This window comes from Coenobita brevimanus, chromosome 42 (assembly GCF_032717465.1).
Source record: "Coenobita brevimanus isolate Jiangsu-jjx chromosome 42, ASM3271746v2, whole genome shotgun sequence".
Classification (NCBI taxonomy): domain Eukaryota; kingdom Metazoa; phylum Arthropoda; class Malacostraca; order Decapoda; family Coenobitidae; genus Coenobita; species Coenobita brevimanus.
In genome coordinates this window covers 2,828,869-2,844,127 of record NC_136995.1, presented here as the reverse complement: position 1 = coordinate 2,844,127, position 15,259 = coordinate 2,828,869, and the positions used below count along the sequence as shown (strand labels likewise).

The window sequence follows — 15,259 nt, the reverse complement described above, 5'->3', positions numbered from 1 at the left end:
AAACACTATTCAAGAAATAATAATATTTTTTGCTTCAATACTTAGCGGAATAAATATCCTTTCCAATAATGCATTATTTATTGCATTTTCTTCAATAATAACACCATAAATATACGTGAGAAAAAGGAACATAAGTGTTCCTGTTTTGGCGTGTAGTAATGTTTTACCTGAAATACTTTCCGCAGGCTCATCTGTCATCGTAATAACCTCAGTTAGGGCTCAATTTGATGTTGAATAGTTATACTTTTTCACAGCATATAAAAAAGAAAAAAATATAATGGCTAACTCACTAATAAATCCTGATCTTCAGAGGGCTTTAACTCCTCCCACCATCAGTTGAGGATCCTGCATTTTATAGACTATGGTGCAGGAGGAGGATGCAATGTTTACTACTTCTGGGGACCACACCCACGCCCACGGGGTGTGGCCGCAGATGGTGCCGTCCAATACTTCTTTTTGGTGTGATATCGTTGGAAACAATCATTCCGTATGCAAAGAGGCACTTTGCAGACGTTACACTGATAGCTGGTTTCACGACGAAGACCACTTCTGTAACACACCCTGCATCGTTTGAGTTTTCTGTGGCCCCCGAATTTCTCGCTGGAATGTACCTTACATCCTGCACTTAGCCTCTCAGGAGGATCAACAATTCTGGGCCTTTTTGCAGAAGGTGGATGTGCATGTTGAGGCTCTGGGTCCTCCTCCTCAGAAGACAGAGTAGCAGGAGTATCAGGAGTTGCAGTACAAGTACTAGGGCTCCCAGCAGGAGCAGCAGGGATGTTAGCAGCAGCATGAGGAACAACAGTCAAACCTTTCCTCGAGAGGTAGAGATGACGCGTGAGGAATGACATTTCCTTCTGATGGCCACTCGTCAGGACTGAAGTGGATGAGGACATCGCAGGCTACTTCATGAAACTGCAGAAGTGTCAGCTGCTTCCCACTTGGACAGTACTTATTGTAGAGAATGTGGGCATTGTGCAACATCATCTGTATGAAGTACAACATCACCTTCTTCGTCTACTTCATTGTCTTGCGCGTGAAGCTATAATATTTTATCATTTGATCAAAACGATCAACTCCACGCATATATTTCACATACTGACGTATTGCAATAGGTCGTTGCAAGGTGGTGACCTGCAACTGTGACCTGCCATCCTTCCTAATCCTCTTGTGATGGACACACTCCTCCGTTTCTACTCCCGCCAGGTTGGTGATAAGTGATATCAGCCTTGTGTCCTGCCAACAAATGATGAAGGTATTGTTTTTTCTGCGATAGTGCAAAGTGTTGCGAGGTACCTTCTTCTTTGACAAGGCCTTCAGTACCCACCCTTGGAGCCCCTCGAGCTAGTCGCAGGGTGCCACTGGAGTGAGTGCCATTCTGGTACAGATCCTCTGCGAGTGCCACTGAGTTATAGTAATTGTCAATATATATGTGGTATCCCTTGTTGAATAGACGCTGACACAGCGTAAACACAATATCACAATGCCCCCTTGCAACCCCACTGTCTATTATGAAATCAATCACGTAACCTGTCTCAGCCTCACAGAGGATGTAGAACTTGATTCCATACTTGTCTGGCTTGTTAGGGTTGTACACGTTCATCGTCAGTCGTCCTTTGTATGCCAGCATGCCCTCGTCCAAAGACAGACTCTTGAGAGGAACATACAGGTTCCTGCATTTATCTTGGAGATATTCCATAACTGTCCTGAACAGCAGCACCCTGTCTGTGTTACCCTTGGGAAGCGCCCTTCGGTTGAAAAAGTGAATATATTTTGAGAGCTGTTTGAACCTGTTGAATGTCATTGTCTGGGCAAAACATGGTGGTGCATATTCTCCCTTTCTGGCCCAGTACATTCGTTCAACAGGGAGCTTGCAGATACCCATAAATATCCTCAAGCCCAGGTAATTTGCAATGTCAATGATGGTGCAGCCAATCCAGTTGTATGCAGACTTTTGCTGGAGCTCATCTTGGCAGTAGGCAGCATAGTCACTTGTCTCCTCCATAATGTATGTGAGGAGGTCACGCGTAATAAATACAATAGCCTTAAAAAACCTAAGGGAGTGGTGGGGATCAGGACGGTCAGGCCAGGTGTAGCTGTGAATGGAAGGACGTTGGGGGGGTCTGGGTTGGTGCTCCAATCCTCCTTCTCCTCCTCCCCCCCAAGCCTGGCTCCCTCATCTGCTGCTTCCTCCCCACTATCACTCTCCTCACAAGGTATAGCTCCATGTCTTTCACCCACCTCACATGATTGAACCCCTTGCTTCCGCATGCAGGAACCTCGAGCGCGTGCTCTCCCACGCTCACCATGACTCGTACATTCCACTGAAGATATGTCGCTTTCAACATCAGTGGGATAATAATCATCATCACTGTCACTTATATCACTCACAATGCTAGATAATTCATATAGTTTTCTAGGTGTAAGAATTTTCTTTTCCCAGTGTGAAAGGCTTTGCACATATGCACTTGAATCAGAGGTGCCAGGTTCTTCCTCACCACGAATAATAGCAGGACCTTTGCCTTTAAACAACGACCTCTTTGCCTTAGGCATTTTGCTACCCTTCACACTCTCACTTTCAACTACATTCACTAAAAATTTCTGGGGAAAAAAAATGCAACAGATCTAGAGAAACAGGCACTTTCTGCGGGAGATCAAGAGGGGTATATCCAATCTGTGAGCAACCTCACACAACACTGTGCAGAGGAAAACAAGTGAGCACGCATGCACTAGCTTGGCAGGCATAGCTCCGCCCACTTTTGCCTGTCATCCAACAAATATGACGACTCCCAAAATATTTCCTTAGAGATTATGTCGGATGACGGGCAATCTCATCATACTAACGTCAGAGGTTGACAAATGCATGACAGGCGAGCCTGTCATCGGTACGTGTAATGGTTAACACTTTTCCACCATGTTATTCAAATCCATTTTCTGAATTTCTTTCTACATGAATATATCCTCTAAGCACATTCTCCCTGACATGCAAATTAGTTAACTTCCTTATTGCATACCTTTATTATTGATAACAATAAGAAAAAAATTGTACTGGTATTTCTTATCATAATCCATCAAACAACTTCTCCAAATAAAATCTACAGTTTTCAATCCTACAACTTTACCATGACAAATAATTACAATATGCCATGAAAGTCAACAACAGTAATAAATTGTCGGTATCATACACCAAATAATTACTATAACAGACAGCTATTATTGTAATGCTAATAAAACAAAGAAAATAGAAATACTGTACAGTAATAAACCGCTCCCTGTGGCGGGGGGGACACAATCTGGCCGCACTATGGGGTGGTACTACTACTCTGCGGCCAGGTTGTGTTAGGAAGAATACTGCCACCATATTCCCTGTGTGTCATAAAAGGCGACTAAAAGAGGCAGGGTGAGGGGACAAGGGACCCCCTCCTCTGTTTTTTTAATTCCTAAAAACAGACAGGCCAGAGAAAGGGATGGGGGATTGAAATTGGGAGTGTCATCCTGCCACGGCTACCTCCCTTTCCTTGGGGGAAGAAGCCTAGGTAGCTATATAGACAGACAAACAATGCAGTACACTCATCTTCTTATCCTACCCTTGACTGAAGGATGGTTCTTGTCAGCAGACTGCCTACCTAATAGTTATTGTGGTTATTCAAAGATTGCCAGACAACACAAGAACACTTTGCAGAGATGCTGTTACTTGTGCAGTCTAGAAAAGCTTTAAACTATCAACATGTTTTTTTTCTGTGTTTTTCTGCCCTGGCGACAACCTCCCTCCAGCAGCCAGGACTTGGGTTAGAAAGTGAGCATAAACTATCACTCGAGTGTACTTAAACTTCACTAACTACCAGAATATACAGCAAATCATGCCCTAATTGTGGAACCAGTAGCTATACTAAGGGTGCAATAACAATCACCTTGATCCACATATAGCAACAACAGCTTCTAAACACCAGTACAGTGCCAGTATGGGTATAGTAACAACACATCTGAAGGACAGCACACCATCTCAAGCAAACACATTTGATGCTTCATACCAGTAATTAATCCTTGCACTGTGGATGTTGCAGTTAGGTGTTTCACTCATGTAAACATCAGATTTTGTTCAACTGAGATATCCTAATAGTGAGAACCTTTCACATATATTTTCAGTAACCACCCTTCTCCTCTTGGTATCCCAGGAATCATATTTATGCCAACACCTGATAATTTTATCTGTTTTATGCCAACACCTGATAATTTTATGTTAGACTACATTTTAAAGACTATGAACCACACTAGCATAACCTAAGTACTGTAGATCTTTTCACCTGATAGCAGCTCTCCTTGTGTCACAATCTTGGGCCATTTCCCTTCACAAACTGTTATTCCATACACAAGTCCCTGTGCAGAACCTCATCCCAAGCTGTCCTCGGTCTACTTCTGGTCAGTCTTCCCTCCACATTCATAACTATCATTCTCCTCAGCCAGTCACCCTCTCCCTTCCTCTCGACATGTCCAGGAGAATAATAGCCATCACAGGGTTACCCACACTCATCTCTCACTGAATAATACTGATTTACTGCTGCCTCAACCTCCAGCTTGGGTATCATTGGGAAATATTCAGCTAAGGCAGCCAAGAGTTCCTCCTTATTAAGCTTCCTTTTAATTCTACAATGTTCATATTTCACACTCTCTAGCTGTTTTAATTCATTCATTCCATCACTACTGTCTCCAGGGATTTTCTTCTCTATACTCAATTTCCTTTTATAACCATAATGTTCACATTCTGCATTCCCTTCTAGCTCTGGTTCACATACCATTTCACTCTTATATTCACCAATGTCTTCATAAATTTTTTCCTCCATATCAAACTTCCTCTTACTTCTACAGGGTCCACATTCTGTAAAATCACCACTGTCTTCATTCATTTTCTCTTCTATATTCAACTTCCTTTTACTTTTACAAGGTTCACATTCCATATTCTCCTGAGATTTTAATTCATATGCTATTTCACTGCCACTGTTATTTCTACTGCTATTGTTACGATCACTGTTATTTCCACTGCTATTGTTAAGATCACTGTTATTTCCACTGCACCTGCTTTGATCAATGCTATTTCCACTGCCTTTGTTATCACCACAGTTGTTTTCATAAATTTTATTCTCTACATTCAATTTCCTTTTAATTCTACAATGTTCACATACTGCATTCTCTTGTAGATTTGGTTCATACTTCACTTCACCATCATGATCACTGTTCTTTTCATAAACTTTCTCCTCTCCCATCAATTTCTTTTTATTTTTACGATGGTCATATTCTGTGTTCTCTTTCAGTACTGGTCCACACACGGCATCAACGCTCCTATTACAAGCACTGCTGTTTTCAGGGATTTTCTTCTTTACAATATACGACATAATGAGGAATTCATTCTTTACGGCGACCATTTCACAGGCACTGGAATAACACTCATTTGAAGTGTCTGTGAAAGTGAATTGTGACTCGTTTTTGACAGATGGAAATACTGTTGACGAGGAGTGACTGAGGGTGTCGGTTACCGAAGATGACGATGAAGTAGTAGGGAGAGGTACGGGAAACGGGGTGGGACTGGAGGGAGGAATTGGGATTGGAGTGGGACTGGAGGGAGGAATTGGGATGGGAGTGGGATTGGAGGGAGGCACTGGGATGGGAGTGGGATTAGAGGGAGGCACTGGGACTGGAATGGGATTGGAGGGAGGCATTGGGGCTGGAGCAGGATTGGAGGGGGGCATTGGAACTGGAGTGGGACTGGAGGGAGGCACTGGGATTGGAGTGGGACTGGAGGGAGGCACTGGGATTGGAGTGGGACTGAAGGGAGGCACTGGGATTGGAGTGGGACTGGAGGGAGGCACTGGGATGGGAGTGGGACTGGAGGGAGGCACTGGGATTGGAGTGGGACTGGAGGGAGGCACTGGGATTGGAGTGGGACTGGAGGGAGACACTGGGATTGGAGTGGGACTGGAGGGAGACACTGGGATTGGAGTGGGACTGGAGGGAGACACTGGGATTGGAGTGGGACTGGAGGGAGGCACTGCGATGGGAGTGGGACTGGAGGGAGACACTGGGATTGGAGTGGGACTGGAGGGAGACACTGGGATTGGAGTGGGACTGGAGGGAGACACTGGGATTGGAGTGGGACTGGAGGGAGGCACTGCGATGGGAGTGGGATTAGAGGGAGGCACTGGGACTGGAGTGGGGTTGGAGGGATTAGAGGGAGGCACTGGGACTGGAGTGGGGTTGGAGGGATTAGAGGGAGGCACTGGGACTGGAATGGGATTGGAGGGAGGCATTGGGACTGGAGTAGGATTGGAGGGAGGCATTGAAACTGGAGTGGGACTGGAGGGAGGCACTGGGATTGGAGTGGGATTGGAGGGAGGCACTGGGATTGGAGTGGGACTGGAGAGGGGCATTGGGACTGGAGTGGGATTGCAGGGAGGTGCTGGGACTGGAGTGGGATTGGAGGGAGGAACTGGGATTGGAGTAGGATTGGAGGGAGGAACTGGGATTGGAGTGGGATTAGAGGGAGGTGCTGAGAGTGGAGTGGGATTGGAGGGAGGAACTGGAATTGGTGTGGGACTGGAGGAAGGAATTGGGATTGGAGTGGAATTAGGAGGGATTGGGACTGGAGTGGGATTAGGAGGGATTAGGACTGGAGTGGGATTAGGAGGGATTGGGACTGGAGTGGGATTAGGAGGGATTGGGTCTGGAGTGGGATTAGGAGGGACTGGGACAGGAGTGGGATTAGGAGGGATTGGGACTGGAGTGGGATTAGGAGAGATTGGGACTGGAGTGGGATTAGGAGGGACTGGGACGGGATTAGGAGGGATTGGGACTGGAGTGGGATTGGGAGGGATTGAGACTGGGGTGGGATTAGGAGGGATTGGGACTGGAGTGGGATTAAGAGGTACAGGGACTGGAGTGAAAGTGGAAGGAGGCATCTGGACTGGGCTAGGACTGGGAGGCCTTGGGACTGAACTGGGATTGAAGGAAGACTTTGGGACTGCTGTGGGACTGGAGGGAGGCATAGGGACTGGAGTAGGATTAGATGGAGGAACAGAAGAATCTATGGAGGTGGACATCAAGAGTGGGGCGGGACTGGGGAGAGGCATCGGAATAGGAGGGGTGAAATATCGGACGGCATGAATCTCATAGAAGTATGGCGAGATGCGAATATTGGTGTATATCTTCCTCATGGTGCGGCGGAGGGATGCAAGAGGGGTTGGGGCGAGGCGGAATGATACTACTGGCCTCCACCCATCCTCCGCCACACACTCCTGGTGGTGAGAAAAGAGGTGGCATTAAGATTAGCTCACTCTCTTTACAACTTCCCTCCAATAATGTGTCACAATTATCTCCCTCTAACTGCTTCACTCCATCAACATGTTTCTTACTTTATTCTTGCTACTTTCAGAGGATTTTATTCAGCTTTGGAGAGACTTTCTGAACTGACGGGGTTAGATATTACTGTCATTAACCCCTTCACAATTACAGGTCTTTCTAATGGCAAATAAAATAATCTAAATCAAGAATGATAATAAGGAACAAATCACCAGAATGAAGAGGATGACCAATTTGGCACAGGGATGTAATGGACAGACTTTCTGAACTGGAGTAGTTCTTCCCTTCACAATGAGAGGCCTTTCCTAAGTAGATTAAAACTCTGGTAACAGCAAGAATACTCTTTCAAAAAAAAAAAAAAAAAAAAAATGATTCAAATGGTTAAAAGTCATGGTACTGTGGTTATTGTTGTTGTGGTCCCAGGCTCATCTGAATAACAGCTTGGTGAACTGCAGGCTGAAAATACCATTCTCCTCCAGTCCATCCTCCTCCTTTCAGCAGATACGGAGGAGGGTGAGGGATGATTGTATAATCACTGCTGCCCAGGTACATCTATGCTACCATGTGAAGCAATCCCTCTCCAGCACCAAGTATAATGGTAAATCCTGATTTTTGTTATCAGTTTTATGTTCTACTTTCCAGTTAATTCCTCAGTAAATTACATAGGCTCCTGTAAATATTACAACTTAGAGCTAGACTGAAATCAGTAAACCTGATGTGACAGTTTCCCTCAATTTATGGCATGAACAGTAAGGAAAAATTTGCATTATTTTTGCCACACAATGTTTCTAACTCTGTCACTACCAATACCATACCATCTGGAGGTAGTAAGCATAGGACCTAGACCAAAAAAAAATGTACCGGTAATCGTAGGGATGGATTTAATACTAACTTATTAAAATTAGTGTTCACTGTTGCTGTACTGGTACCAGACTATAGTTTACTGTTAAGGTACAAGTGGATAGTTCAGTACTATAACATTAATACCTATCTCTTTCTACAGCCAGATGCCGGTGACAATTATATTAATAAAGTGATATTCAACTGACTTACACAATAGTATGGCTGGGACTATCGTATCTATTAATCTATAGTCAGACACTTTAATCTCACTAAGGGTGGTCACAAGCAAATTGCTTCCATGCTGCCCTGTCTTCTGCCATCAGGCTGCCCTTCCTCTGACTCAAACCACCCTCATTCATATACAGTACTTCTCAATCCCATCCCACATACAAATACTTCACTCACTTTTCTATAACCAAACATCCAATCCTGACAGTGTACCTGTGATGGTCATACTCTGGAAATTTCTCAGCCACATTCACAACTTTAATACTATTCAGTACCAGTATCTTATGTCCATATACAGTACTGTACTAGGATGTTACTCCTCAGTGGTAGGGGCATAATGGAGGAGAGTTGCCAGCTTCCTAATCCAATCCATTTGAGACATTTTACTAAAGTATATTCCAACCCTGATATCTATCTATCTATCTATCTATTGCCAGATGCCATAATCCTGTAAGGGCTGGCCATTTGACTAAGCGTTATTTGTTTTACAGGGAGGGGCACTAACCCTCCACCAACCCACTTGTTGACACATACGGAGCACGTATGGTTTGGTTATATGGTTACCACCCAGCATTGTAAATGGTTTCTTGGCTTACAGGAAACCATTAGGCTTGTCACTGAATGTAATGCCACCTGTAAAGGAAAGAAAGGCAATAAGAAGTGACAGGAAAGATGGGAGAAATGGAAAGAGAGGAGGGCATGCACAGAAAAAGATTGATAAAGGCTATGGAAGAAGTAGGCAGCACTACATCAAGTGAGTGGATGATGGTCACCACCAACTACCACTACCTTGATATCACTGGTGAATAATACTGATACTATGCAGTACAATATACTGTATATTGCAGGGGGGAGGATCAAATTTGGTTGTCTCTCTTTTGCATTAGAGTAATAAGTTAGGGTTGCTCTTTGCTGGTACGTACCGTAACTTACAATTATTAATGTCACTGATAGTTTCTCACTCCTATAGTCAGTCATTGGTATCTAAGGAAGTGAGGCGGCAGGTGTCCTTAACTGCTTTTCCCCAATCTTCAGTCCTACAGTATTTGTTGGACGAAAGTTGTGAGATTTTAGAACACAACCTGGGCATACACTTGATCCAAAAATTACTGGTGCACACTTTGAATGAGACAATGTAACACAAACAGCAACAGCTATTACAAAATGCTCAGTTACTTCATCACGTGCTGATAAACCTGCTTTCGTGAATAGGCCTATGCATTACATCACCTGATTGTACCATTTCCAAGTAAGCATTCTTATCATCACAAGCTATACTGATCATTTAGGATATTATCAACTCTTTCCTGCATGATAACTTCTGCAACAAGTACTCAACGAGAACTATTTACATCAGAAAAAAATTCAAACAAGAGGAAAAGTTTTCCTGACCTCTTCCCCCTGTGGAACATTGTCCCCGGCCCTGTGAAGCCTGAAGTAGCGCCGGCCTCTCCTGCTGTACCGATACTCCAGCCCGCACTCCACAAACACCCGATTCAAGTCTGAGCCCAGGTTAACAGCACGTAGGGATGGAAAACCAACGCCGACATCCACAAGGAAGAGTGAGTCGGAAGGAAAGGCTTTTAGGTCATGAATTTCTGACACTTGGTTCTGTCTCTTGAGTCGATATGAGCATAGTCTCCTAGGTCGAAGGTTATACCGGTAGGTTTCAGACATGTGGCTCTGTCTCCTGAACCTGGATGAACACAATCTCTTAGGCCGAGAGGAGTTGAGGGTTTGACAATATTCCTCACCATTTCTACAGTTATGCAGCTCAGACACTTGGCACTGTGTCTTGAAGCTGGACGAACACGTTCTCTTACGATGAAATGAGTTGTGGTTCAGGCAACATTCTTTACCATTTGGACATTTTTCACAACTCTGACATAATCCACCATTTTGACATTTTTCACCATTCTGGCATTTTTTACATTTTTTACCATTTCGACAACATTCTTCACTATTCTGACATCCATTTTGACCACACTGACATTTTTCATTATGACAACATTCTTCACCATTCTGACAAAATTTTTCACTAGTCTGACATTTTTCACCTTTCTGACATTCTTCATCATTTTTTTGACAATTTTCACCATTCTGGCAAAAATTTCCACCAGTCTGACATTCTTTACATTTTTTACAAAACTTTTCACCCTCCTGACAACACTCTCCACGTCTACAGATGTGGACGATTAGTGATGCATGAACTCCTCTGCTCCCACTAGCCACATAATCACTTGCGACTGGGAAAGCATGTACCCCAAGAGCTCTAAGAATGGCCAGCAGCGCAATATTAAGCGAGAAACATAAGCCACCTTTGGCCTGCTGTATTATGTCTCTGCATATATCCGCAGATGTGGGGACTCTCCGGATGCTAGTCCTACTCAGCAATGTCAGGCTCTGCAAATCAAGGTTAAGAAAGTTTCAATAATGAGCTACATCATCAACACACTGAGGTGGTTTGGCCATGTGGAGGGGATGGAGGGTGAAAGACTGACGAAGAGAGTGTATGTGAGTGAAGTGGAGGGAGTAAGAGGGAGAGGGAGGCCGAGGATGAGATGGAGGGATGGGGTGGAGAGGTATATGAGAGAGGGGGGTGAGTTGGGAGCAGGGCAGTGAGATGGCAGGGGACAGGGTGACTTGGAGGCGATTTGTTTGTGGCCACCCCAAACGGGATTGACAGACAGACAGATAGATAGATAGATAGACAGATAGATCATCATCATCATCATCATCATCATCATCACCACCACCATCTTACTGCTCCATTAAAAAGAGAAATCTAGAGCTATGATAGTCTGTGGATTTAAGGTAGGAGTGACCAGTCCTTGTTTCCTGAGCAGCATTATATTTGAAAAGATCCTAACCACCACTCAGACTGAAAACTTTATGGCCTCATCTAGTTAGAGTGCGTTAACCCGCCACGTCCTGACCAATTTTTCACCAACGACCCCCCCCCCCAAATCCTGACCAAGTATAGATTTTTTTTTTTTTGCTCAAACCTCCACTTTTTGTGAGAAACAATGGCAAATCACAGAAAAGTGCTAACCTGAGCTTAGAAATGGGCTATACAAGTGACCCTTTGAAAACTTGGAACGTGTTCTCTGAAACTGCACTGAGGCTGTCACGTTTTCTATGGTAGCAGTAACTATTGCAAACCACTCAGAATTGGTGGATATTTGTTCATTTGGTACGAATTTACATGTAGTACAAGAATATACTGGTTTTCACACAATAATAAGGGTAATATAAGCGTTGTTTCACTCACTGAACACATCAACATACCGCACCTTCCTTTGCGACGTTACCTCCTCATCGCTTCTGCTCATTTCTCCTTCCAGCGCCACGTAATCTTTGTCCACCACATCATCATCGACAGGGGAATCACTCTCACCTTGAATTTCGTACTGTGGCACGACATGTCTTTACTGGCCAGGTCATTGCTAACAGGTGAGTTGCCAAAGGTGGGGGGGATCATGCAGGGTAAGGCAATGTCCCCGCCTGGCAGCGAGCAGAGGAAGGTGTCCCGTGTATACGTACCAACAGTCACAAGCGAAATTTCAAAAATGTGCAAATGATGGACCTCGCAATTGCAAAACATATGGGTACGTTGTGAGGACTGTGACAAAATGTTGCAACGTACCCATACGTTACCAGGACATGGCAGGTTAAATCAGCAAAACACCAGGCATCAGTACCAGCATACCAAGCAATATCTGTTCAGTGCATGACCACAATGCAGCACAAAATATTATACTGTACTGAACACTTGACTAGAGATATAACAAACAAATCAGTTCACATATTTATACTCATTAAGACAAAAATTCTGACCCTGATGTAATGAAAAACATGATCAGCAAATTAAAATATACCACCAGTTCATATTTCTGAATTAACTGATGAACCTGCATTTTACATAGTAGCTTCCTGAATCAGAAATTCGTCATAAGCTCATACTGCTGTGGCTCAGGGAATGGACTCTTTATCCCTTCAACATGATGATGTCTTTTTACTATGCTCTTGGTATTTACAGACAATTTTATTCAGCTTAGCAGTGCATCCTAAAAAAAAAGGGGGGGGGGGGAGGAGGGTAATGAATGCTACCATTAACTACTCCAGTTCAAAAAGTCTCTCCTGATTCAAACAAAATCATCTGGTAAAAAAAAAAAAAAAAAAAAAAAAAACTACCACTGAGGATGCCAGTAAAGTCAGGACAGTAATTATTGTTACAGAAAGTCATTATTATACCATCTTTTTTAACATTTCAATATGAGGTCCACAGTATAATACAGAAAAACTGCTTATTGTCAGGTTGATCGTACCCAATAGAGATCTGCATCCCCAGTTAGCTGATTATCTGTTATTTAATGGTAGAATATGATAAACTTATGCCCATACATCATTTATTAAAATTTTTCCATAGCTGCCAACATATTTTCTGTCAAATGAATCCATCAGATATAATAAAGTTTCACTGCTATTGGTACAGGGTGGTTTGTAAATGGCACTTCACTAGAAACTAACAGTAACTTATGTGTTGCAGGGACAGCCAGTCAGTTAGTGTGGGCGTGGGTGTGGCAGTGGAAGCAGGAAATGAACGACTGATGTAGCCAGTGTAGACAATAACAACACTGACTGAGCTTCCCCACAACACATGAGAAACTGCTCAATGAAGTGGAAGTGCAGTGTTATATATGGCCCACCCTGTATAACTGATCTGTCACTTTCTCCCAATTGGCAAAATGTTTGATATTCTGGAACACATCCTTGATTTACAGTGAACACTGCCTGTATTACTAATCTTGGTAAACTGTCACTTTAGTCGTTTCCTCAAAAAGAATGACTTTTCATGAATCCTGAAGGCTTTGCTGAATGCATATCAAAAGTTAAAAAGTTCCTACATTCCTCATGGGGTGACATTGGATTGGATGATGGATGGATGGAAAATACCAGGAACTTAATTTTCTTTAAAGAAAAAGTCTTAAATTAATTTAATGTGCAAAACATTGAAATCTAGCATGATAAGAGTGATGGCATGAAAAATGGCATACAGTGAGTCCTAACATATTTATGTCTTATAATTAAGTAGCTACACAGTTTGTTTCATTTCTGAAGTGTTCCAACATACTATACTTTCATGTGTTGGCCCTGGTCACCTACTGACAGCTCTCCAAGCTGCTCATTCACCAGCAGCCTCTCTAATCGGCCCTTTATCCCCCAGGGTAAAAGACTGCTACATATAGGGTAAAGCTGACTTGCCTGTTCCCCTTATTTACGTCACATATCACATGGAAAAAGATGTTATATACTGGATTACATCCTTGACATATAACGAGGAATATCTATGTGTGGCTTTCATCGTAAAGTTAGGTCTTGTTTGGCTGGATTTGTGAAACAGCGTATCCATAGGTCTGTGTGACTAAACTCGTTAATTCCCTATTTATCTTCCACCTTCCATATGTGAGGCATTGGATGGGGGTGGGTAACTTCTCCAGTGACAAAGTTGTGTTCCTCAGTCCCACAGACCAATTGCTCTTCAGGGCCCATAAACACAGCCCTATCAATCACTTGCTCTTCAAGACCCATAAAACACAGCTTGATGAGACACTGACTAGAAGAGTGTATGTGAGTGAGGTGGAGGGGTAAGAAGAGAGAAGGAAACCAAGCATGAGGCGGAGGAGAATGAAGTGGAGATAACTGAGAGGAGGGTGTGAGTTGGAGGGAGGGTGGTCAAAGGCAGAGGACAGGGTGATGTTGAGGCAGTTTGTTTATGGCCATCCCTTACAGGATGATGGGGTCTGGCAAAAGACAGATAAAAATGTGCACAGTTGTATAACGGACCTGTCTACCTACATCAATGGTATGCAAACTGGCTATTACAGAACATACATACATACATTAAACTTCTTGGCCTGCTACTCACCTGAAATGGTAGTCGTGTGTGGAATGCCTGGATCAGTTTGTTTATCCACTGGACACTGACTGGCCATGTCCCCGGCAACTGTTCCTTCAGTACTCCTGTTATGAAGTTTTCAGCTTCCTGCTTTGCCAGGCACAGCACATCATCACTATCTTTGGCGGCCATTTTTTTGCTTTGGGGGACTTATGCATGAAGGTATAGGCCTATTGTTCAGTAAGTGGTTGAGGATCCAATAATATTTCACATTCACCAGGTCATTAATAATCCACATTACTGCATCTCTAAGTGTTAAGATATTTCACATTACAGTACCTCTCTCTCTCTCTCTCTCTTAAAAAAAAAAAAAAAAAAAAAAAAAAAGGGGGGGGGGATATCTACACTACGGTATTACTGAACCAAACAAAATGCATGGCATCAACACATGATGCAAAGCTAAATTACACCTTGCTAACACCCTTAACCTTCAAAATCAGACGACATCACACTGGTACTGTACTGTATTTTTGCATTCTGGACATGGCCACATGATTTTCATCACGTTAGGAGAGGCACACACTGGCTGAAGAGATCACAAACACCCCACTGACCAGAAGATGTCTCTGATATTTTCTTCTGGCTGCTATAACCATATTCAGTTTATGAGAGACTTCTATGACTGAAAAGTATATATAATTTAATTTCCTGTAAAAAAGTATTTAATAACTTACTCATTTCAGTCCACATTTAATTAACAATAAATCTTTAATTTTTGCTTTTGTTTCTGAAGTATTTAATAACTTACTCATTTCAGTCCACATTTAATTAAAAAAAAAGGGAAAAAGAAGTGTGTGGTAATCATAGGGGCATTTGTCTTCTTAGTATAATAGGAAAAGTGTATGGTAGCATACTTATTGACAAAGTTAGAGAAAGAAC

General features: G+C 43.1%; 2 protein-coding genes across 2 annotated transcripts in view; both read right to left on the bottom strand.

Moving 5' to 3' along the window:
* The window catches only part of LOC145397667 (putative cytochrome P450 CYP44), a 58,274-nt gene that overhangs the window by 9,194 nt on the left and 33,821 nt on the right, over window positions 1-15,259 (bottom strand). The window lies entirely within an intron of this gene.
* LOC145397645 (uncharacterized) lies at window positions 4,430-14,639 on the bottom strand. The gene is made up of 5 exons (XM_080270685.1): window positions 14,351-14,639; window positions 10,592-10,824; window positions 9,814-10,117; window positions 7,138-7,286; window positions 4,430-5,433 (listed from the first exon to the last, which is right to left on the bottom strand). Exons 1-5 carry the CDS (start codon window positions 14,510-14,512, stop codon window positions 4,518-4,520), a joined length of 1,764 nt encoding a protein of 587 aa, XP_080126811.1. The 5' UTR covers window positions 14,513-14,639; the 3' UTR covers window positions 4,430-4,517.